Source organism: Apis cerana, linkage group LG2, assembly GCF_029169275.1.
Source record: "Apis cerana isolate GH-2021 linkage group LG2, AcerK_1.0, whole genome shotgun sequence".
Taxonomy (NCBI): domain Eukaryota; kingdom Metazoa; phylum Arthropoda; class Insecta; order Hymenoptera; family Apidae; genus Apis; species Apis cerana.
In genome coordinates, this window is record NC_083853.1 from 9,384,017 (window position 1) to 9,407,060 (window position 23,044).

Consider the following 23,044-nt stretch of genomic DNA (forward strand, 5'->3'; position numbering starts at 1 on the left):
TCACGTGACTTATCATAACATTTGATAAAAAGAAATGATTTTTATCTTAGTTTCTTTACTATTTATATTTTTCTTTTTTATATGTATATATATAAATTTATCTATATAAAATTTGACACTTTGCGTCATTTTCATGAACTATTTAGTTGAGGTTGGAATACGGCAGTGACGTCTCAATTACCGTTGGTCGCGCACTCCATTTCAAATCAACATTATATATATGCCGTTCTTTGACGCGCGACTTTAAATATTTACGCTCACCAAGGAATGTATAAATATAAAAAATATTCAAAATACGTATCGAATTATACGAATTATTTAAATCGAAATAAAAAACTTATTAAATAATAAAAATTGAGATACAAAGAAAGCGAAAGAAAAAGATAAAATACAAAAAAGAATGGAAAGAATAAAATCTAACCTCTAGAACCTACAACTGTATACCACACTCATCGTGCGTTAAACGAACGAGATAAAGCTGCGCACACACGACTACAGGGACGTAGTCAGCTGGTTAAAAACAGCTGTGTCCCGTCATCGATGAAACGAAGGAATTAAATATCCCTCATCATCATGAAACACCATGACATTGCAACGCGTTATTTCTCGTCGACCTATAAACTGATCATACCTGATAAACAAGCAATCCAGCCGTAACATGCCATGCATACTGCGTAGTCTTACATTCGCAACCATGTGCAGGCCTCTCTTGCACTCGATTGCAAGCACGTGCGATAGAGCGAAAGAGAAAGAAAGAACGAGAACAAGAGAAGTAGGGGATAGAGGGGACGGACAAAGAAGGAATGAAGTGGGGACAAAAAGAAGAAAAAAGAAGGTAGAGATACAAATAGCGAGTAGAAGAAATAAAAGTGAATTTCAAGGATACAATTTGAGAACGTCCGTGTCCATACGTCGTTTTCCAGCGCTGGGGGACGACATATTTATCGTCTATTAACGCAGCAGAGCCCTTCGCAGCAAGTCCTTGAATCAGCTGAGCTCGATTGTCGTTTCAGAAGGGCCTCTGACTGCTTAGAATTATTCACCACAGCAGAACCCGCGAAAGAATTGGTTTTTCACACTATGATATAACACACTCTCTGTTTTCCCGTACAGTTATTCAGCACCGAGAAAAAAAACAAAGACACGCGCGCGTGATGGTCGCTAGTCAGTCGTTGAATGTTCGACGCTCGCCACGAAGGAAAACGACACGGGACAAATTCCGCGACGTCAGCGTTTAATGATGTTTTCTATGGATGAACGAGCGTACGATCCCTTGAAGAGTAGCGATATACGAAAGATCTTCCTCTGTCCAGGCGGACCAAGTCAAAAACTTCGGGCTAGAGAATCATTTCACCATCACCAACGACGACCCGTTTAGAGACTCGTACTGTCGACACGTTTCTCGCGCACACAGAAAACAATTCTTTCCCCTAAACCTCCTCCGCCTCCACCACTACGAAACGCCTGTTCTCGTGCACCCCACTGTCAACTCACGGACTTCACCGCATCTGATTCCGTTTCTACACTGCTCTCTTGCTTGCTGCTACCTCTGTCTCACGTTGTGCCAGTGAATGCGCGCGCACGATACAAAATCCCTGCTATGATCCACGAATCGCCACTGGTTCTTTCGGTCAACCAATATCACTAGAATTATATATCGACTACGATAAACTTCTATTACTTTTTATTTCTCTTTTAAAATTCAAATTCCATACTTAAAAATCATATATACTACTAATTTCAAATATAAATATATTAAAATTTCAAAAAATGTATTACTTACTCGTTTTAATCTTATTATTCGTTATTTTTTCTATATAAATGATTTACATCATAAATAGATAAATACGTTCAAATAAAATATTAATGTGTAATATTATATTTTATAAATAAAATATAAGAAATAAAAAAAGACTCTTATAAATATCGCTTATGAAATTATATTATTATATAATCATTAATATTATAAATAATTAACGATTTTAAAATATATCAAGTATTTATAACACAATTATATAAAAGTAAATAGTGTGATTACGAATAAATTTAAATATTAATTGATAATTGATTTAATATAATTTGTTAAATTAAAAAAAAATAAATATATATATTTTTAAAACGAACCAAGTTAAATTACTAGTTCTTGGTAACACTGTGATTTAGTTTGTATAAAAGATATATATATGTGTGGAACTTGAATTTAAATATAATATAATAATTATATTTGTATAATTGTTAATAAAATATAAACAATATAAAAAATACTTATAAATAATATATAAATACCTTTTTGAATCAATAATATAAAATTCAATATTTATTAAATTTTAAGAAACTTGACATTTGGAATTAACCCATCACACACATATTATAATAAATCAAATGAGCACGTACACTGATAAAATTATAAGGAAGAAATTCAATTAAACAGCAATTATTCTCATGAATGAATAAATTGTAAAGACGATTGAAAAAGAATTGAATTGTTCAGTGAGTCAAATGTCGCACAATTCGCGTTTTACACGGACGTTTAATAACGTTAAAACAAAAGACACCTATTATGACAAAATTAACATAATGTATGATAATACTGCAATATTTAGTAACTCAGTAAAATTATTCTAACAAATTGATTTATTTAAAAAATGTATAAAAATTACGAATATAAAATTTCATCTAATATATAACAGAAAAATATCCCAATTGAATACTGTACCAAATTCACAATAATAAATACAAAAATTTCAGATTCTTAAAATACTAATACATTACATATTATATGTTTCACATTCTTGAAATTATTTTAAAAATATGAGTAATAATATGCAAAAATTTGTTTCATATTATTGTTCATTAATACATTTCAATGAATATATTGAAGTTATAGAAAATACTAATTCTGCCTCTCAAATATAAGTACTCTATGTATAAGTAACTAATGTGCACTAAATTCACTCTATTAAAGTGTTACAATTCTATTGCACTCTTTTTCTGTTCAGGTCTACTTTGTTGCATGCATCTTAAATTCTAATAATATTAATAATGCATCAAAGTTAATAAAAATTTGTATGAAATGTATATGATATTAGAAATTTATCGAGGAACTTTTAATACTGCCAAAAGTAGATTTTTGCATAATAATAATACAGAAAAAATTTAACATACTATTTCAATATCACATAACTATCATTATAATGCGTTTATGTTATTAAAACGAATATTAATTATGAATAAATGCCCAATATTGATATGTTCTATAAAATGATGGAAGAGAGTATTTATTATTAAAGAGAGACTGGTGCATTAAAGACTATTATTGTAGGTATGGCAGTACTATTATAATTGTTTTATTTATATATGTGAAAAAATCTTATTGGAAAAAATATATTTAGATTTAAAATGGAATGTTTTATAAAATAGTAATAGCTATATGTTATTCTGTACGATCATATATGAATATAATATGTAATAAAAATATTAAAAAATATCTAAGAGATAAAATAATTCCCTATTCATTTTACTTAAAAATACTTAATAAATTGTTAAGTATATAAAATATTAAGTAAATGTATTAAAGAAAAAAATAAAGCTTTAAAAATATTCTTCTTAATAAATAATTAATTTTGGCATCAAAAGATTACTTGTCAGAGTATTATCAGTCCTTGCATTCTCTATAAATATCGAAAATTCTTAATTCATATTTATAACTTTCTATACTATGTTTAAGTACAAAATTGTTGACTGGTCGGTTGTCACTTCTATTTTTAAAAAGAAAATTTATACCATTTATTCTACTGCTGTTTTTCGTGCAAATGCTGTTAAAGACAACATTTCATTAGGATCAGTGGATAAACGTGAAAATTCAATTTCTTCACTAATACTATTTTCTGAAATTGAAAATATAGTGTAATAAATAATTAATAAAAAAAATATAGAAATATATACAGAAAATATAATTTAGTTACCAGATGGTTCAATAGGCCATTGTTTATGTGAAGGAGCATATAAGCATAATAATGCTATGGTATAAATATTCCACATTCCATATACACCAGTAAAAAATGCTGATGTCATTTCCAAATGTAATTCTTCATCCCATTTCCATTGTCCTTCTGCAACCTATGTATGCATATAATACTTTAGTACATTAATTTATTTCTTCTAACATTTTAAATATAAAATTTGAATAAATACCTGACCAAGAATAAAACCAACAACTGTTAAGGATGCACACAATAGTGTAGCAATCATCAAAAATTTAAATCGATATATTACACCTTCATAGTGTAAACGCCGTGCTGAACTCATGCTAGGTAATGCAGCTCTTTTTGCACTAATATTCATGAATACTTTCCATATCATATAAGCTAAAAATATTAAGTACATGCCAGCAGAAATTCCAGCTAAAATTATAAATGATAACTGTTTTATATTTAAAGTCAAGGAATTCAAATTTTTATAATATAAAAAGAAAAGTTTTTTTAGTGTAAAAGGATACAGCAAATTTAGTCCCAAGATCTGTTACCCAAATTGAATAAAATGGATTTCGTAATTGTACTCCACGTTCACACATATCAAATACAAATAATGATAAACATCCAATACCCACTGCAGAAAGATGACGCCAATAACATTTTAAAGAATTTCTTTGTTCACCTTCCTAATTGAGAAGCAAAACAAATTATATTTCTGACATAAAAATACAATTATATAAATAAATTATAAATAACAAACCTGTATCTATTATGATGAAAAACAATGGATGAAAAGAAAAAATCCATTAATATATTATAAGAATCAAATTATTTTAAAATTAATTTAATATGAACATTTTACCATAAGATGTTCTCCAGCAAATACAAGCCAAAAGGATAAAAGAATTGCATAAAATACTCCTTGTCTAATATCACCCAATAAAAGCATAAATGGCATATCATATGCAAGTGTTAAATATTCCAAAGGCACTAAAAGAATTATATTTATGTAAATATAATCAATTTTTATATATCAAATATATTATATTAATATATAATTACTTACTATTTAAAAATGACAAAGCTATGCCTAAAGCTAAAAGTAAATATTCCAAAAGAGCTGGTGATCTAGAAAGCATATGTACTCGCCTCCAATACCAAGTAAGAACACATAAAACAATCGGAAAATAAATAGTTTTTAAACTAACCCATACTTTTGTAAATCCACCATTTTGATTGATAGCCTGAAATTAATTAGAAATGTTAATTTAGGAATTTAATTTTATATAAATGTAAAAATAGTATTTTAAATACTATATATTTACTGTAAGCCATAAATCAGTTATATGTCCTAAACCCTGATTGATATTTCTATCAGTATCAGCAGGAAGACGAATATTTAAAAGATAATAATCATGAAATAGAGATCCAAGTTCAAATAATGGTACCACGCTACAATTATAATTATACTGCTCCAATGCCTACAAAAAAGAAATATTTGTAAATAAATATATATTCACTATATTCAAGTATAATAATATTATCAAGTAAGTATAATAATATTTACATCATCAATACTACAATCTAGAATTCTTTCTACTACAGAAGCAGCATATGGTTTCCAATCATCATCTGGATCACCTTTATTTCTGTAAGCAAGTCTTGCATCCAATGTTATTTTAGTTCTAGGAGCTATAAAACATAATAATTAATATACATAAATAAAACAATATTTTATATATATACATTTATATCTATATAAATATATTTATATTAAAAAAAGAAATCAATAAAAGAGAGATAAATCACCAATTTCTATTTGACTATGATATACAATATCCACTTGTAAAACACCAATCAAATTTTGTTGCCATCTGGAATAATCAAGTTGCATGCTATTTCGAGGTACAGGCATCTGTAAAATAAATAAAATAAATAATATATTTAAATTTTTAAATATAATGCATACTTTTCAATACAATATAATTTTATAGAATTACCTGAAATGTATATACAACTTGATATGCTTGATGATGATTATCAAAACTAAATCGATTCATATCAACAGGAATACAAGATCCTTTTCCTCTTGAATAAAACCATTTTCTTCCTCCAGGTTCAGATCCATTTATACGAATATCTTTGCAAGGTGTACCAAGTATATTTTGGCTACTAGCTGGAGTTGGAGCTAAAACATATATATATATAGACCATTGGTATTATTAATAGTTATTTGTTATATATACTTTTATTAAAATTCCAATAAAAAAGTAATAATTTATAGTAATTGAAATAACAAATTTTAAAAATAAAAATAATAAATCCATTAATTCAATAATTTTGATTACAAATAGTTAATAAGTATTTAAAATTTTCCATAATTTAAAATGTAAACATATAGCTATTTATTTACAAAAAATTTTATATTTCATAAAACATTTAAAATAAAAAATATAATATTTAACTAAAATCAAAATTATAATAATTTTGAAATGATTGACATTTCTTAACTTACCAATAAGCCCGCCTATTAAAAAACAAATTATTTGTGCGATAACGAGTAATATTACAAGTACTGAAAGCTTTCTACCACTTAAATTTTCTATGATTGTTCCTTGCATTTTTTTAAATATAATTATTTATTATAATGTTTATAATATTTTTTATTCAAAATATAAAATCACCAAAAAAGACGCATAAGCAGACGCGTTTATTCGTAATGTGAAGAGCAGTTTAACGTGCTTTTCGAGTAGCTTCACTTTTCAAAATGGAAGCTGTGACATACCAATATTTATAGAAATTCTTGTGAAAATCTCTAAAAAGATTTTGCGAACCAATCATCTCATATTCAATGTTGCCAACAATCGTCTAATACATTTATAAAGTATAGGAATATCGCTACAATTTTAAGTATTCATTAATAAAATTTTGAATATACCGAAGACTATTGAAAATTATCGAACACATTATAGCACATCGATTTTTTTTTTTAAATCGATAAGAAAACTCATCGATCGATAGAATAATATTTGTAGATGATTCGAGTAGTCGAAAAAAAGTATCGATTCATAAATTAAGTCAGAGATGCATTACATACTGCATCTTCAATAACTATTAGAAAATGCGTGACGTAGCGATGGATGCAAATGGAAATGGGAAGCGTGATCTTCCCCGAATAGTTCTACAGCAACGAATTATGAGTACTGAAGTGAGTAAATGCTTTGTCAACTAAGTGCAAAAATCCTGACAAAAATAAATAACGGTAATCGGCGTGGATCAAGTCGTTTCTAACCTTTTTGACAGAAGCGTATTCTACTGATTAATGCCTGGATTGTCAAAATCTGTTTATCAAATTATACAATACGTGAATAACGTCTCATATCCTTTTCTGAATAATAATCGTTGAAATAAATATTCATAAAATGGTACATACATATTATAATTGATATTTTGTTAAAATCAAGAAATAACTAATATAAAAATAATAATATTTGTATATATATATTTTTTTTTGTTTTATGTTCAGGAAACATCTAAATCTACGGATTTGGATTTCATTTATGATGATGCAGACAAGCATGCCAATGAAATTGCAGAATTATATAGTTATTCGGAACAATCTGAATTACACGTTAACCTTACAGTGAGTATAGGCATTTCTATAGATATTTTACGAAAAATTAATACAATAGAAATATATTCATTCTTAGGCATTTGAAGAACAAATGGAATTATATAAATTAAGACCATGGTGGCAAAATTTGTCAGAAGCTCAACAAAAATCTGTAATTTACAAATTATTAGATCAATTAGAGGTTTCTAATAAACAATTAAGAATGAAGGCAGCAAGATGTATTTTGTATTTAGCTCAAGGTTGTTGGGCTGAAGTACAATCTGATGAAGAGCAACGAGAATGGACCAGAAAAAATGTTATGTTATTGTATGAGGCTGGAATTTTTCCAACATTTGTTGAACTTCTTAATATTGAAATTACGTATGTTTATTTCTTCTTATAAAAAAATTTGATATGTTAATATCTTTTCATAATTCAAATTTTTAAATTTTTAGTAATAGTAGAAGAGCTGCTTCTGCAATGAGAAAAATATCTGTTAGTCTTGACGATTCCACTGATTTAAGAGTAATTTTGTCAGTTTTATATATTATAACAGAAGTGATGAGAGAAGAAATGAAAAATTTAAAACATAGTATTTATAAAAATAATGTTGAATCTTTTAAAGAAGATTTAATAAATCCTTATGGCGAAGAATTACTTATAGTTAAACTTCTTGGTATGGTAACATATTTTTGCAGTGGAGCAGCTCCACATTTTCCAATGAAAAAAGTTCTTTTATTATTATGGAAGTTAATTTTGGTATCTTTGGGTGGAATTGATACATTGAGAGAATTAAAAAAACAATATCGTGAAGAAGCTGGTCTTGATACGCAACAAGAAGATACTTTAGAAGTTGCTAAGACTATGAGAGCTAGTTCTCCTCCTGTCAGTGCAGCAGATTTAATAGAAACACAAAATCAAAAAAAGAATCATAGATCTTATCGACGAGTATGTTATATTTTTATAAATCTTAAAAAGTTTACAATTTACAATTATAATTTAACATTTCTTATTTTTAGTTTTTAATGAAACAAAGTTCATTAGATGAACCAGGCTTGGAAATGGAATATGAAGGTGCAGAAATGGGAAATGATACTGCAAATAATGAAGGTGAAGGAGAAGCTAATGTATTTATGAATCAAACTGTTTTAACTCAGTTACGAACTTATTGTCAAAATGAAAATAATCAACCTCAAGTAAGACCTGATACTCCACAACTTACTAAAGGAAAAAGTAATATTTTTATTATATTTTAAAAAATGATTATTATTTAAAAATATAAAATATTATTTCAAACTAACATACTTTTCAAAGGTTTACCATGGACACCAAAAGTGAGACAAAAGGATGTGGACACTTTTTTGGAAGTATCAAGATTAAAATTTGTTGGTTACAATTTAGAAGGAGACAGACAAAGTTTGGCAGGTTTACCACAACCAATACTTGAAGGCGTTAATACACTTAAAAGAGTAAGTCTAAAATTTTCATATATTTAATATTTAAAAAATTTAATAAAATATAATAAAATATCTTTTTTTATATTTACAGCATATGTATATATCTTTAGCAGAAATCCAAATTCAAAAAGAGGAACAAATGCTTAGAAATCCTATTAGTACTCCAAGGTTTCCAATTCGCCAAACACCAACAGAAATTGTATATCATGCTATATTACCATTTGTTCCACAATATATGATTGCATTACTGAAGATTTTATTAGCAGCTGCACCTACTAGTAAAGCTAAAACAGATAGTACTAATATTATGGCTGATGTTTTACCAGGACAAATGCCGTAAGTTTTAATAAATAATGAATTTATGAATTTACATAATAATGTTCACAGGAATGATATATTAAAATCATTTCTTATTGTATATTTATTAAAGTATATATCTTTATCTTTTTTTCAGTATGACCGTTTTTCAATCAATGAAACTCGCCATTGATATAAACAGACATAAAGAAATTATTGTTAAAGCCGTATCTGCTATACTACTTCTTTTATTGAAACATTTTAAATTAAATCACATATATCAATTTGAATTCATGTCACAACATTTAGTATTTGCTAATTGCATACCACTCGTTTTAAAATTTTTAAATCAGAATATTCTAGCTTATATTAAAGTTAAAAATGTGTAAGTTTCATTTTCGAAAAAAAAAAATAAAACTAAAAAAATAACTAATGAAAATATATATATATATATATATTATAAATATACTTTTTTTTACAGTATTCCTATTTTGGATTTTCCCATGTGTGTTATTGGAGAACAACCAGATGTATCTCTTGATAATCTTGAAACTGGAGACAATTCACCATGTTCATGGAGAAATGTTTTTTCTTGTATTAATTTATTACGTATTCTTAATAAATTGACAAAATGGAAACATAGTAGAATTATGGTTTGTATTATTTTTATTATTAATTTTGTTTATTTGCTATGAATATTTTAACTTTTTATTTATATTTACAGATGTTAATCGTTTTTAAATCAGCACCTATATTAAAACGTACATTAAAAGTCAGACATGCAATGATGCAATTATATGTCTTAAAATTACTAAAAATGCAAACCAGGTATTTAGGACGACAATGGCGAAAAACTAATATGAAAACAATCAGTGCAATTTATGCAAAAGTTCGACATCGTCTGAATGATGATTGGGCTTATGGAAATGGTAAAAATAAAAAAAATAAAAAAATATCATTCATAAGATATTTAATATCTCTTATATAACGTAAAATTTTTATTTCATATAAATAAGTTATAAGTAATTTATTTTCATTTAGATTTAGAAGCACGACCTTGGGATTTTCAAGTAGATGAATGCGTATTACGTTCTTGTGTTGACCGATTTAATAATCTACGATACACTAATGTCCCTAAAGATAAAGATATGGAACCTGTTGATAATTCTGTTACGTCGGTACTCGGAGTAAACGTGGAATTAAGCGATGAATTTAAACAACATTATGAATTATGGTTACAACAAGAAGTATTTCAAAGAAGTATTAATTGGGACGAATTATTAGATCCTGAAGCGTGTGAGATTTAAATTTTTAATAAGTGTAATATAATATATATATATATTAAAATCGTATTTTCGTCAACTCATAGACCTGGATCAAATTTTGACGTTTTTATAAATTATATACTATTGTGAAGTGTTCAAAAAAAACATTGCCATATCGATGCATTGGAAACTGAATTCATATTTGGTTTGTATACATTGAACAATGAATGGTCCTAATCTAACGAACATTTAACACAGAGACTAGTGATTTTTCAAAAATAATTTATGACATAATGTGTAATTTTTTTACATTTGTTTGTGTGTATTTAATTTGTTTAATGTATATTGCTTATAGCAATATGTTATTATTACTATTATAGTTGTAAGTGAATATATATAATCATTATGAAAAACTAGGATAAATTTATTCAAAATATGGTTCATATAAGTTTCTGTAAATTAATTTTTAATAATATAACGAACTGCGAATTGTATACTAATTTAAACTTCCTATATTCTATATAATTTTTATATGTACTCTATTTTACTGTGACTTGTCATTGTATAGTGATAATATTTATCATGATACAGTCTACAATGGTATTTACAAACATATAAATCTTAATATGTATAATGTATTAATTTAACTTAAACTGCATTTTTTAAAATTTGCTAATTTTGTACATTAAATATGTTTATTCATTATTAAATGTGGCAGTAATGCGTGTTTGACCTGTGTGTTACGTGTAGGTAATCTCTTTATATGAGACAGAAAGAGAAAGATGAATAGTGAAATCAATTGTATATAAATTCATAATACAAAAATTTATGAAGCACTCATATGGTGCTTTTCTGTCATAGAATTATTTCATTTAATAGCTGAATATTTAAAATATAGATTATATAAATTATAGACTGAATAATTAAACTTTCTCTTATTTATTTATTGTAATGTATATTTAAATAATTTCAGCGCAAAGTATTACATGATTATATTATTTTATTCACAGTATAGGATATTTTTTGTGATTGACGTCATTTAAATCGTCAAAAGTAAATAAAGTTATAGTCTACATATAAGTTGTAATTTTTAAATCGTTAAAAAAATTTTTAAAAAGTTATCTATAAATTACATTTGTTGTATAAAAATATATGTATAATATATATATATATATACATATTATATATATATATAAAACATTTTATATTTACTATAAATTATATTTCCTGAGATAATATCTAAAAATGATATATATTATCTGCATATAGTTTAATTAGTAAATTATATTTTACATTTGAAAATTAGTTCAAAAAAATAAATGAATTAGATTTCTAATAAATTAGATTTTATACAGAATAAAAATTTCAAAATTTCAGGCACTTTTGTGTTAAATATATGGAATGTTATAATCACAGATAATGATTAATGGAACAATTCTTTGTGATCTGTATATACATATATATATATGTGTGTGTGTGTGTGTATACTGTATATATTCTGTATATATATACAGAATTATACATTATTACATAACAAAAACTTATGGTTTCACCCATTTGTATGAACCATAATAAGCGAAATTATTTTCTTTTGCCATTTCATCTGCTTCTTTAGGTCCTCGTGAACCATATCTAAATTAATTAATTAGAATATATTATTTGAAAAAATAAAAAATAAGAATACTTTTAATTGTTAAGAATATAACTTACTTATACGGAATTGGTTTAATTCTTTCGTTTTCTATTTGATGAAGCAAGGGCGTAAAAATTCTCCATGCTTGCGAAAGTTCATCATTACGTACGAAATGCATTTGCGAGCCACAAAATACATCCAAAATTAATCGTTCGTATGCATCCGGAAGTTTTAGATCCTATATAATTAATTAATGTGTTAAGATAATATTCCTAAATTTCATAAATATTCTTAAATATAAATACTTCTGAACTTGCCTTATACCTAGAACCATATGTAAGATCTAATTCTGTTTCTTCCATATCGAATGTAATACCAGGTGATTTTGTCATCATTTTAATATATAATGCTTCGCCTGGTTGTACTCTAATTACCAATTCATTTCTTTTCGCTTTTCCATCAAATATATCGCCAGGTACATCTTGATATTGTATTCTAACTTCTGCCTTTCGTTCGTTTAAAGCTGAGGATAATATGCTTGTATATTCCATATTATTATTATTATTAATATTATTATTATTAATATTTCACGTTATTAACAAAATTATATATATTAAGAATTATTTTTTATATATTAACATATCTATTTTACCTTTTCCACATTTGAGGATAAATGGAACACCATCCCACCGCTCGTTATTAATTTTCAACACAGCAAGAGAATATGTGGGAGTAATTGAACCAGAAGGTACAGTAGCATCATCCAAATAGCCAAGTCGAGCATCAGGATCATCGGATTCAGGATCACCAATATATTGACCTAATACAACATCGTCCAGCGTCAAAGTCTTTATGCACTTTAACACTTTTACCTTCTCATCTCGTATATCATCCGGATGACAAGACGCTGGTTTCTCCATCGCAACCAATGATAAAATTTGTAATAAATGATTCTGCATGACATCCCTAATGATACCAAATTCATCGAAATATCCGCCTCTTCCTTGCGTACCAAATGGTTCTTTAAATGTAATTTGTACAGAGGCCACATTATCCCTATTCCATGTTGGACTGAATATTCGATTACCAAATCGTAGAGTCATTAAATTTTGAACCATTTCTTTTCCCAAATAATGATCGATACGATAAATCTGATCTTCTCTGAATAAGGATGCGAGATGATCAGACAAAATCTGTGACGTAGCCGCATCGCGACCGAATGGTTTTTCTATAATTACTCTGGTCCATCCTCTTTAAAAAATAATATACCTAATATATATGATGTTAATCTTAATATAAATTTTAAGACAATTTTAAAATATATAATAATACTTACTTATCACTCATACAAACATTCCTAATGTGCACAGTTACATTTTCAAATACATTCGGTGGTAAAGCCAAGTAAAACAGTCTATTAGTAATATTGTAGCCTTCCTCATATTTCTTCAATTCATTGTTCAACACTTCGAATCCTTTTTGCGAATCATATTGACCAGCCATATAGTAATTCAATTTCCAAAATTCTTCATATTTTTTTTCTTCATCCGATTTTACTTTCATATATGGATGACATTTTGCTCGTAATTGATTCACGGACATATTTGTACGTGCGTAACCAAAGAATGTGGTAGTTTTTGGTAAAAGATTATCCCTAAACAACCACCATAGTGTTGGATAGATTTTTTTCTTTGCTAAGTCACCCTAAAGATTTGTCGATTAAATTTATCGATTTAACATTTGATTTTGATAGTTATATAGGAAAAAAAAATAAAATAAAATTTTACATACAGAAGCTCCGAGTGTTACAAATACATGAGGATAATTTCGATCAAAATGAATTCCTTCGAGATGATCCATTTCTTCCGATTTCAGCGACTGTCTGATGAAATGCAAACTCTCTTCAGTGGACGTTTCTAAAATATAAAAAAATTATTTTAAAATTATCCGTATTAAAATAATTTAAAAATAATTATTTGTTTATTTTATATTATTTATAGTCAACGAATTTAAACATGTGAAAATTAATTTGAATTTTATACATTTAATAATGCATCTTTATTAAGAAACATTAAATATAACTGGAAAAATATTTACTTTCAAGATAAAATAATAAAAAAAAATTTTTTTTAGTGAAATTTTTCATCCAATTTTATAAAAAGGAAAAAAAATGAATTTGAAAATCACATAAGATTGAATTCAAAATATAAATATAAATATAAACATAAAAAAATTAAGAATAGTATAATAAATTTACGAATGAAAAATAAAATTGAAAGTACAAAGTCACTTTCGAATGATTCGTTGAATAGAAATTGATGTATTTCCTATCATGAATTAATTAATTAAATACATAAATAGAAATTTAAATGAATTTTAATTACAAAGGTAAACTACGTTGTACATTAACCGATTCTAAAAGAAAACTATCTTTTTCTTTTTAAATTTTATCTTTATCTTTCTTTAAATATTTTTAAATCTTTAATCTTTTCCTTTTTTAAATCTTTCAAATCTTAGATAAGTTTAAAATAAAATGATGCGATAAGTTATTGAACATGTAAAGTAATTATATAATAAAGATTTAAGATAATAGAAAAAAATCAAGGAACTGAAATTTATCATATTTATATAAAGAATCATATAAAAGATATTTTTTTTTTTTTTTAAATTTCTTAGGTTTAGTTCTTCTTGGTTTAGTCAAATATTAAAAGAAACGCAAATAAATAAAAAGATAAAAATGCAATATTAAATTAAATTTAACATTGTATTGATGTCATTAAACATAAAAAATTTATGCCCAATATGTGTATTTAGCAATATGCATTTATTATTCAAACTAGTTTTCACAAATCTTATATAACAACAAAAAGTTATTCATATCGTCAAAAGTATTATCAAGTATAATATAAAAAAACGCTCGAATGTATTACTATATGTTAAAACTTAAAATGTTATTAATTACATTGATAAAAATATTAAAAAACGAAAAGAAAAAAAAAACTATCATATTATACAATAAAAATTCAAATATTTTAAAAATTCAATATAAATTATGCATAAAATTTTTTTATATAATCTTAATTAAAGATTTCAAAATTAAAAATTTCAATTAAAGTGCAAATTTCAAACGTAGTAGCTTATTGACTTATATTGCAGAGAAAGAGATAAATTAATAACTAGATAACAAAATAATTAAACTGAAAAATAAATAACTTTTTTTTTAAACATAATTTGTTATGTTTAGTTTTTCTTTAATATATTTATATAAAATTCTTTTATAAATCATATAAGCAATTTTTTTATCACTTATCTTTTAAATCATATTTAAAAATATAAATCATATAAATCATATTTTAATACATTTCATAAAAAAATGCACTGATAATAAAAAAAATAAAAAAAATAGAAAAAATAATATAAGTACATTTTATGAAAACTTACTCATCATGGTTAATAAATTTTTAAATGATATTTATTGCAGAAAACCAAAATTTTCTCCGAAAACGTGATCCGATAGAAAACTAAAACGACCGCCAAAAACCTACCGATCAGTTCAACTGTTTGACTCAGACTAATTGTGACGATCGATGTGATGACTATTTCACAGGCTCAGGAAGATACACACACGATTTTGAAATATAAATATACTTGAAAAATCCAAGGATATTTGTAAATTTCTTCTTTTTCTTTTTAACGTATTAAATTTTTTTTCAATATATACATATTTATATATGTTTCAAAATACACGATTATTATATTATGTGATTGTTTTACTTATTATTATTTCTTAATGAAAAATATTCAATCTTGTTTAATCTTTTAAATTATGTATTTACTTCAATTTATATTTTATATTTAAGAAAATTATTTATTAAGAATTATTTCAATAAAAATTTTATTCTTCATTTATTTTTATATATAATTATAAGGAATAAGTATAAATGTAACTTGTAAAAACATGATACATTGTCGATGTACGATTACATAATTATATTAATATTCCTATTTTTTTGTTACACTAAATTTCTTTTTTATTCTATAAATTATAATTTTATGTTATGGTATGTTTATTTACTTATGGTTTAAAAATAATGATGAAAATTTTTAATTAAGTTAATTTTAATATATACATTTATTCTTTTTTTCAAATTACAGTCTCGAAGACATATTAGAAACTGAATTAAGATTAGTAAGAAACAGCTATTTAAATATTCTGCTAGTTCATATTACTTGTTGAGCAGGTAGTGAAGGCAACGACGTGTTGTCTTGATGGTCAAGGTCATGTCGATTTAATATAGACAAAGACTAATTATTCAATTAATAACGAATATCAAGATACATATGTTTATTTTGAATAAAATATAAAATAAATTAAAAACTTAATCTTGAATATTCTTTTAATCTATTTTTTTTACAAATTTAATAAAAATAATTTAATAAAATTTTCTAAAAATTTATTTCTTAGTTTCTGAAGTTTTATATTCAATACATTTTTTATAACATTAATTTATAATTAATATGATAAAATGTATATGTACGCATATAACATATAAAATAGTTATGTGTGAATGTCGTAAGTGTGAGAACCAATGACTTTGCAAATAAAAAGTGATTCGTAACTCGTTGTCGTCCAATTGATCATTGAATAAAATAAGAAATTCTAATAGAATTTATTGAAATATTGATTTTTAACTAAAAAAAATATAATTTATGTATAGTCAATAAATATTTCAATATAATAATAAAATCAAAACAATAATAAAAATGTGATCTTTAATTATAGATATGATAATGATTTTAATTTATATTAATTTCATCAAAATTATAACTATATGCACTCGAAGCATACATAAATAAAATACAAATTTATAATAGTAAATAAAATAGATTAATATTCGGATCAAAGAAATATAAATGAGAAAAAAAATTAATTTGAATGTTGAAATAAAATATAATTATATAATTATATAATATAATAATAAATATAATTATATAATTATATAATAATAATATATCATATTTTAAATTTTATATTTTTATATATTTTTATATATTTTTCTATTAAATTATTAACAATAATTGTGAATTATCTTATCATCATATAACAATAGTAAAATTTTCTTTTTGTTAAATTATTTCTTAATTCTTTTTCTTATATTATCGTAATATAAATAAAATAATAATTAAATTTATATTATAATATATTGAAGATTGTGTTATTATTTTTCAATAGTTTCATTATGATCTAAATAAGCTATATATAAAAAACATTAAACAATAAAATTTATTTGTTAATAAGACTTTTATTTTATAAAGACATAAAAATGATATATTTTTAATAAAAAGAATATATACTAAACAAATTTTATTTTAATCTAAAATATGTGTAATTGATAAGTTTTTTCGTGCATTTATCAATAGCAAACACGTGATAATAAAATCGCGCGATTCATAACATGTTACGATGGTTTAATATAATCACAAATATATATATAATCTTATTATTAACTTATTTAATATTTTTCATACATTTGTGATTTAATAAATTTTTCTAAATCAATTTCTAATTTAAATATTTCATTTTTATATTATAAAATATTATATTATAAAATACATATATATATATATATATATATATATATACATACATACACAGATATATATGAATGTATATATGAAATAATTTAAAAAGTGAATGTATATTCAAGTTTAAATTGTACTACCATTTATGCAACATTTCCAATGCCAAACTGGTATTACAGACCTACTTTTTCATTTCGCTTTACAATGACTCGTATAAATATAAAGTGTAACATGCTAAAAAACACATTGTTTTTAAATATTTGTTGCAATAATTGTTTAATATACGTTTAATACTAACAATATAAAAATAAAACAGAAAAATCAGCACTATATACAATACGTAATAAAATAATTTGCTTATAAATATATCAATTTTAAAGAAATAGTTATTCATTTTTTTTCAATTATTTTTTATTATATAATATAAAAATCTATCATAAAAGATTTTATAATATATTATTCGAAAAAAAGTAATGCAATTTGATAAAAAAAATATATTCAAAATATTACGAATTAACAACTTAATAAAAATAAAAAATTTTGAAAAAAAAATTAGCTAAAAATGTTATAAATTAAATAAATAAAGTATAATTTAACCTATAATATATAAATAAAAATAAAAGACTTACTTCTTACTTTCTCCATTATAAGTATTAAAAGATTTGAAAAATATTATAAAATAAAAATATAATTTTATAAATGTTCTGTTGTGCTATAGAAAATATATACTGTCAAAATGACTATGTAACCCTTTCACGAAATGAAGGTTACACTGGAAAACATTATGCGATGGTTTACACGTGAACTGATCAACTGGTATTTTAAAATTCTGTTCGCGAAGATCTCATTTCTTGGCGTTCCCCGCTATCTCTCATTTTGGTCCATTAATCTCATGTTACTATCATTTTTGCTTATTATATAAATATAATTTATATTTTTTTCAAATGGTAGAGAATATTAATTTTAGAATAAATTTTTTAATTATTTCTTAATTATTAAATTTCATTAAACTTTTTATATATTTTTAATTTTTCTTTTCAAGACATATATTTATATAATTTTATACAATATATAAATCGTACTAAAAAAATTACAATATTTATAATATATATTTATAATAATAAAAATAAGAATAATAAATTATATTATCAATGATTTTTAACTATTAAATTTATTTATTAATCTTCAGTAATTTTAGCGCCATCTATTACTAAACATAAATAATATCAAAGGTATTGAAATAAATAATATCAAAGGTATATTAAATGAAATAATTAGTTGAAAAATATTTTTTTATAAAATTTATCTAATATTTTAAATATAATATTTTATAAAAAGATTAAAAATTAATTAATAGAGTTAGTAATAATTTTCATGTTTCTTAACCTTATATATATTGTTTGATATTTTTTAAAACTTAAATATATTTTTGTTTACAGAAAATGAGATTGAATATAATATATTTTAAAAGTAGACATCATGCAAAAGCAGCTCAAAATGAAAAAAAAGTACCATTTAAAGAAATTATACCTTTACATTTAAAAAATTCAGTTAAAGGAGGTACAAAAAATATCACAGGTAAAATGATGTATTTTACAATACAATAAAATTTGAGAAAAATATTATAATAAATAAATATATATTTCAGAAAATAAATGTTTATTTGAAATGTCACTTTTATTTGGATGTTGGAAAGAAAATGCATTTGATAGTAATGTATGTGAGAAGTTTGTTAAAAATTTAAATAATTGTTATAAAAACTATTTAGAAAATGCAGTTATACAAAAGAAACTACGAGCAGTTGATGTTCCTACTCCTAATAGTAAAACACTTACAAATAAGCAAATAACGTATCTTTTACATATGTATCCAAATATTTAATGATTTTGAATAAAATATTAGAATATTATATAAAAAATATTTTTATTGTTACATTATTATTATCACTATTAAAATTCATATTACTATTATTATAATGAATTAATAATATAAAATAAAATATTATATCATGAAAAAATTTCATTATCAGTCTGTTTATTAGCCTGTGCTTGTAAATGCTTCATTCTTAATCGTGTAGAATAACCTGTGCATGAAAAAAATTAAAATAATTCTAATAAATTTTTTTTTACAATATCAATTATAAAAAATAATAATACTTACGAATTGGATATTTAGTAGAAATAGATGTAACTTTCTGTATAGTGTTTAATTGATGTTCAATACGTTTTAATGCTTTATTATTTTCTACTTGTTCATCTTTATAATAATAATATGTACAGAATAATGTAATGGCACAAACAGTAAGAACTACTTTTCTACATATCCATATTGTATTCAATAAATTGTTCTAAATTAAAAAATAAAAATCATTTACTTTTATGTAATTTTTTTAATATAAATTACTTTAAAAATCTAATTCTATTTTACCTGATTGTTATTAGAATAATGCATATTATTATAATATTGAACTAACATTCGTTCTATTACTATATTCAAACTTAAAATTGAAAAAAGAGTGATTCTTGCATCTGTAGTTTTTTTAGAAGAACTAAATAACGCACATAAAATACAACTAGTTATGTAATAAATAATTGATTGAAACCAAGAAACTTCTCCAACAATCCAATTTTGAAAAGAACGAAAGTATGAGAAGATTTCATACAATAATTCTCTTTGATCTTTTGCAGATTCTCTGTAATCAATATTATTTTTTAATTATCTTATAATAAGATTATATTGAAAAAAAATTTTTTTTAAATACTCACTTGAAATCTTTAACTAAATTATTAACACTTTCAGAAGAAGATTTCAATACAATACCAAGTTCTTTTCCATGATTTAAAAGTTTATTTTGCATTTGTAGACTCTGTTTTTGATTATCAAGTATAATTTCTTGCATTTCTGAAGCTTCTAATAATTGTTCTTTCATTCGAGAAGAAACATGATATAATCTATAAAAAAATTATCATTAATTTCTTCAAAAAATTTTAATAATTATATATAAAAGAGCTTACTGTTTAACCATGTTATCAGTTTGAACTTGCCAAACTTCATAATTTAAATAAAAACACATGTGCATAGTGTGTATATAAAATTCATTATATACATTGAATGCTCTATCTGACATATTATTAATACAATTTCTATAAAAATAATAAATACAAAAATTATCAAATATAATAAAATTGATTTATATTATTATTCATTATTATTTTATTTAGTTTACATAATATTTATTATATATTATATATATAAATAAATATATATATATTTATTATATTTACCTGCGTTGATATTCTGAATTAATAAGATAACAATCATATGCCTCATGCCCACTATCTTTTAAAAAACAATTTGTTAATTTTAAGGCAAGAAGAGAATGTTCTTGATCATTTAATTTATTACAATCAATTTTCATTGTTTTAATAGCATTTTGCCAACAAATTCCATGTTGAGATAATGATGATTTTGCTATATATATATATATACATATATATAATAAACATAAATATAAAATATAAAATTTATTATTTTTATATATGAAATTAAATAATATATACCTTTAATTAAATGATATTGTTTTTCTCCCAATTCTTTTAATATTGTACTTCCATCAATGGCAAATAAATAAGAAATAGGAAAAAACAAGAATATATTTAAATTATATACTTTTATTGTTAACATAATGTACGTTTTTTTTTAAATTTATTTCATATATGCATTATAATAAATAAACTATTTATATATATATTATATATTAGTACTTTTATATATTAGTATTTTTTTATATATTAATACTTTTTTATACCAATATATAATTTGTTTAATTCATGTTATGTTCAAAAATTTAAATTTATATGCAGTCAAATATTAAATTACTATAAATTACTATATATTAGTTTTTTGATGCATATTCATTAATAAAAAAAAATAAAAATCCACTTTATAAAATGTTAAATTTTTTTAACAAATGCAAAATTTCAAAAATATATTACTTCTATTATATATTATAGGAATTGAATGTTGAAAATAAACTTTTCAATTTGTAACGACTTAAAATATTAAGGCGCTTTTTCAAATATTTTTAACAAAGTTTTAAAATATGACTAAAAAAATAGTATATGTAAACAAATTCTCTTTATATATACATTTTTTAAACATTATTATCATTTAAAATCTTTAAAATTTATAAATGAATCTATAAATCTTTAAATAATCATATTATAGAATAATCGCAACAATCAAAATTTGCTAATAAATTTCTTCGCCACGAATAATGATTTTATAGTAAGAATTTCTTATTATTCAAACTTCACATTTCTTATTGCAAATTTCATATAAAAATTAATGATTTCAAATCATATATTCATTTAATGAATAGTATAAATTCATGATTTAATTATAACTAATATTATAATTTTTATTCGATACTTTTATTCGAAACTTTTATTCGATAATTATTTAATAAAAGATTAAAAAAAAATTAAATAAATCAAAATTTACATTTGTAGAATATGCAAAGTAAAATAAAAATATTTCATATTATCAAATATGTTTTTTATTCAAAATCAAAATCATTTAAATATATGAGAAAATATTTAATTTTCAAAAACCATAAATTATTCAAATATAATTTTATATTTCATGTTTGTCATAGAATATTCAACAACATGATGAAGTTCTCGATTAGTGCGCCACCAAGTAGTCTATCGTATAACATCGATTTCAAATGTCAATATATATATTTCTTATTATATTGCACTTAAATCTTGTATGGTAATATGTATATATTTAATTTTAATATCAGATATATGAATATAAAGAATAACATAATCATAATTGTTTTAAAATTTTTAATTTAAGATACTATGAGGTATTTTAAATGATATTATAAAGTATATCATATAAAAAAAAGAGAGAAAAAAAATTATTACTTACTTTACAAAGACTGAAATATATTTAATTCCTCTTTCATAGTATTCAATTCTGTGAAGAATCATCAAAAAAATATAACTTCTTACATATTTCTTCTTGTCTTGAATATGTAATTCCCAAGGAGCTTGAAAAACGTGCTACAAAAGCGTTGTTGGCAATTGGCCAATATCTTCTATCATTGAATTTGGACAAACCGGAAATAAATGGTCAGAATCGAAACAAGAGTGATACAGGTTCAATCTTTTCTTTTAAGTTTTAAAAATCAATTTATCTTTCAATAAGCATCA

General features: G+C 23.3%; 6 protein-coding genes across 20 annotated transcripts in view; 2 read left to right on the top strand and 4 right to left on the bottom strand.

The window, feature by feature from the left end:
- LOC107996862 (ubiquitin-conjugating enzyme E2 H) overlaps positions 1–1,905 on the bottom strand; it is a 37,066-nt gene extending 35,161 nt beyond the window's left edge. The window contains exon 1 of the mRNA XM_017055160.3: positions 887–1,905. Coding sequence (XP_016910649.1) covers positions 887–939 — 53 coding nt within the window. The 5' untranslated portion in view covers positions 940–1,905. The remainder of the gene's footprint in view (positions 1–886) is intronic.
- A 711-nt stretch (positions 1,906–2,616) lies between these two features.
- LOC107996915 (protein wntless) lies at positions 2,617–6,632 on the bottom strand. Its single transcript, XM_017055247.3, has 12 exons — positions 6,490–6,632; positions 5,975–6,162; positions 5,784–5,889; positions 5,542–5,666; positions 5,300–5,455; positions 5,041–5,218; positions 4,837–4,964; positions 4,735–4,740; positions 4,499–4,660; positions 4,195–4,422; positions 3,966–4,119; positions 2,617–3,887 (listed from the first exon to the last, which is right to left on the bottom strand). Exons 1-12 carry the CDS (start codon positions 6,593–6,595, stop codon positions 3,787–3,789), a joined length of 1,638 nt encoding a protein of 545 aa, XP_016910736.1. The 5' UTR covers positions 6,596–6,632; the 3' UTR covers positions 2,617–3,786.
- A 409-nt stretch (positions 6,633–7,041) lies between these two features.
- Positions 7,042–10,707, top strand: LOC107996796 (striatin-interacting protein 1). Of its 3 annotated transcripts, none has more exons than XM_017055024.2 (11): positions 7,042–7,182; positions 7,501–7,617; positions 7,685–7,968; positions 8,043–8,535; positions 8,607–8,820; positions 8,902–9,056; positions 9,136–9,380; positions 9,499–9,726; positions 9,823–9,994; positions 10,066–10,270; positions 10,383–10,707. In XM_017055024.2, the coding sequence occupies exons 1-11, from the start codon at positions 7,096–7,098 to the stop codon at positions 10,646–10,648; spliced, it is 2,466 nt and encodes an 821-aa protein (XP_016910513.1). In that variant the 5' UTR covers positions 7,042–7,095; the 3' UTR covers positions 10,649–10,707. The 3 variants fall into 3 exon arrangements, with proteins under 3 accessions (XP_016910513.1, XP_028522052.1, XP_016910515.1); XM_017055026.3 differs by lacking the exon at positions 7,042–7,182 and adding an exon at positions 7,260–7,399; XM_028666251.2 differs by lacking the exon at positions 9,499–9,726.
- A 1,134-nt stretch (positions 10,708–11,841) lies between these two features.
- On the bottom strand, positions 11,842–18,594 carry LOC107996793 (glucose-6-phosphate 1-dehydrogenase). Of its 8 annotated transcripts, none has more exons than XM_017055017.3 (7): positions 18,452–18,594; positions 14,031–14,155; positions 13,576–13,943; positions 12,892–13,490; positions 12,557–12,762; positions 12,317–12,477; positions 11,842–12,238 (listed from the first exon to the last, which is right to left on the bottom strand). In XM_017055017.3, exons 1-7 carry the CDS (start codon positions 18,465–18,467, stop codon positions 12,148–12,150), a joined length of 1,566 nt encoding a protein of 521 aa, XP_016910506.1. In that variant the 5' UTR covers positions 18,468–18,594; the 3' UTR covers positions 11,842–12,147. The 8 variants fall into 8 exon arrangements, with proteins under 8 accessions (XP_016910506.1, XP_016910507.1, XP_016910508.1 ...); XM_017055018.3 differs by lacking the exon at positions 18,452–18,594 and adding an exon at positions 15,681–16,416; XM_017055019.3 differs by lacking the exon at positions 18,452–18,594 and adding an exon at positions 15,785–16,411.
- On the top strand, positions 18,503–19,742 carry LOC107996795 (uncharacterized). Of its 5 annotated transcripts, none has more exons than XM_062071028.1 (3): positions 18,503–18,638; positions 19,262–19,400; positions 19,471–19,742. In XM_062071028.1, the coding sequence occupies exons 2-3, from the start codon at positions 19,265–19,267 to the stop codon at positions 19,701–19,703; spliced, it is 369 nt and encodes a 122-aa protein (XP_061927012.1). In that variant the 5' UTR covers positions 18,503–18,638; positions 19,262–19,264; the 3' UTR covers positions 19,704–19,742. The 5 variants fall into 5 exon arrangements, with proteins under 5 accessions (XP_061927012.1, XP_016910512.1, XP_061927010.1 ...); XM_017055023.3 differs by having other exon boundaries at positions 18,579–18,716; XM_062071026.1 differs by lacking the exon at positions 18,503–18,638 and adding an exon at positions 19,006–19,078.
- On the bottom strand, positions 19,727–22,085 carry LOC107996794 (uncharacterized). Of its 2 annotated transcripts, XM_062071022.1 has the most exons (7): positions 21,383–22,085; positions 21,107–21,293; positions 20,837–20,965; positions 20,588–20,773; positions 20,250–20,514; positions 19,983–20,169; positions 19,727–19,905 (listed from the first exon to the last, which is right to left on the bottom strand). In XM_062071022.1, the coding sequence occupies exons 1-7, from the start codon at positions 21,504–21,506 to the stop codon at positions 19,829–19,831; spliced, it is 1,155 nt and encodes a 384-aa protein (XP_061927006.1). In that variant the 5' UTR covers positions 21,507–22,085; the 3' UTR covers positions 19,727–19,828. The 2 variants fall into 2 exon arrangements, with proteins under 2 accessions (XP_061927006.1, XP_061927007.1); XM_062071023.1 differs by lacking the exon at positions 20,837–20,965.
- Between the last annotated feature and the right edge of the window lie 959 nt (positions 22,086–23,044).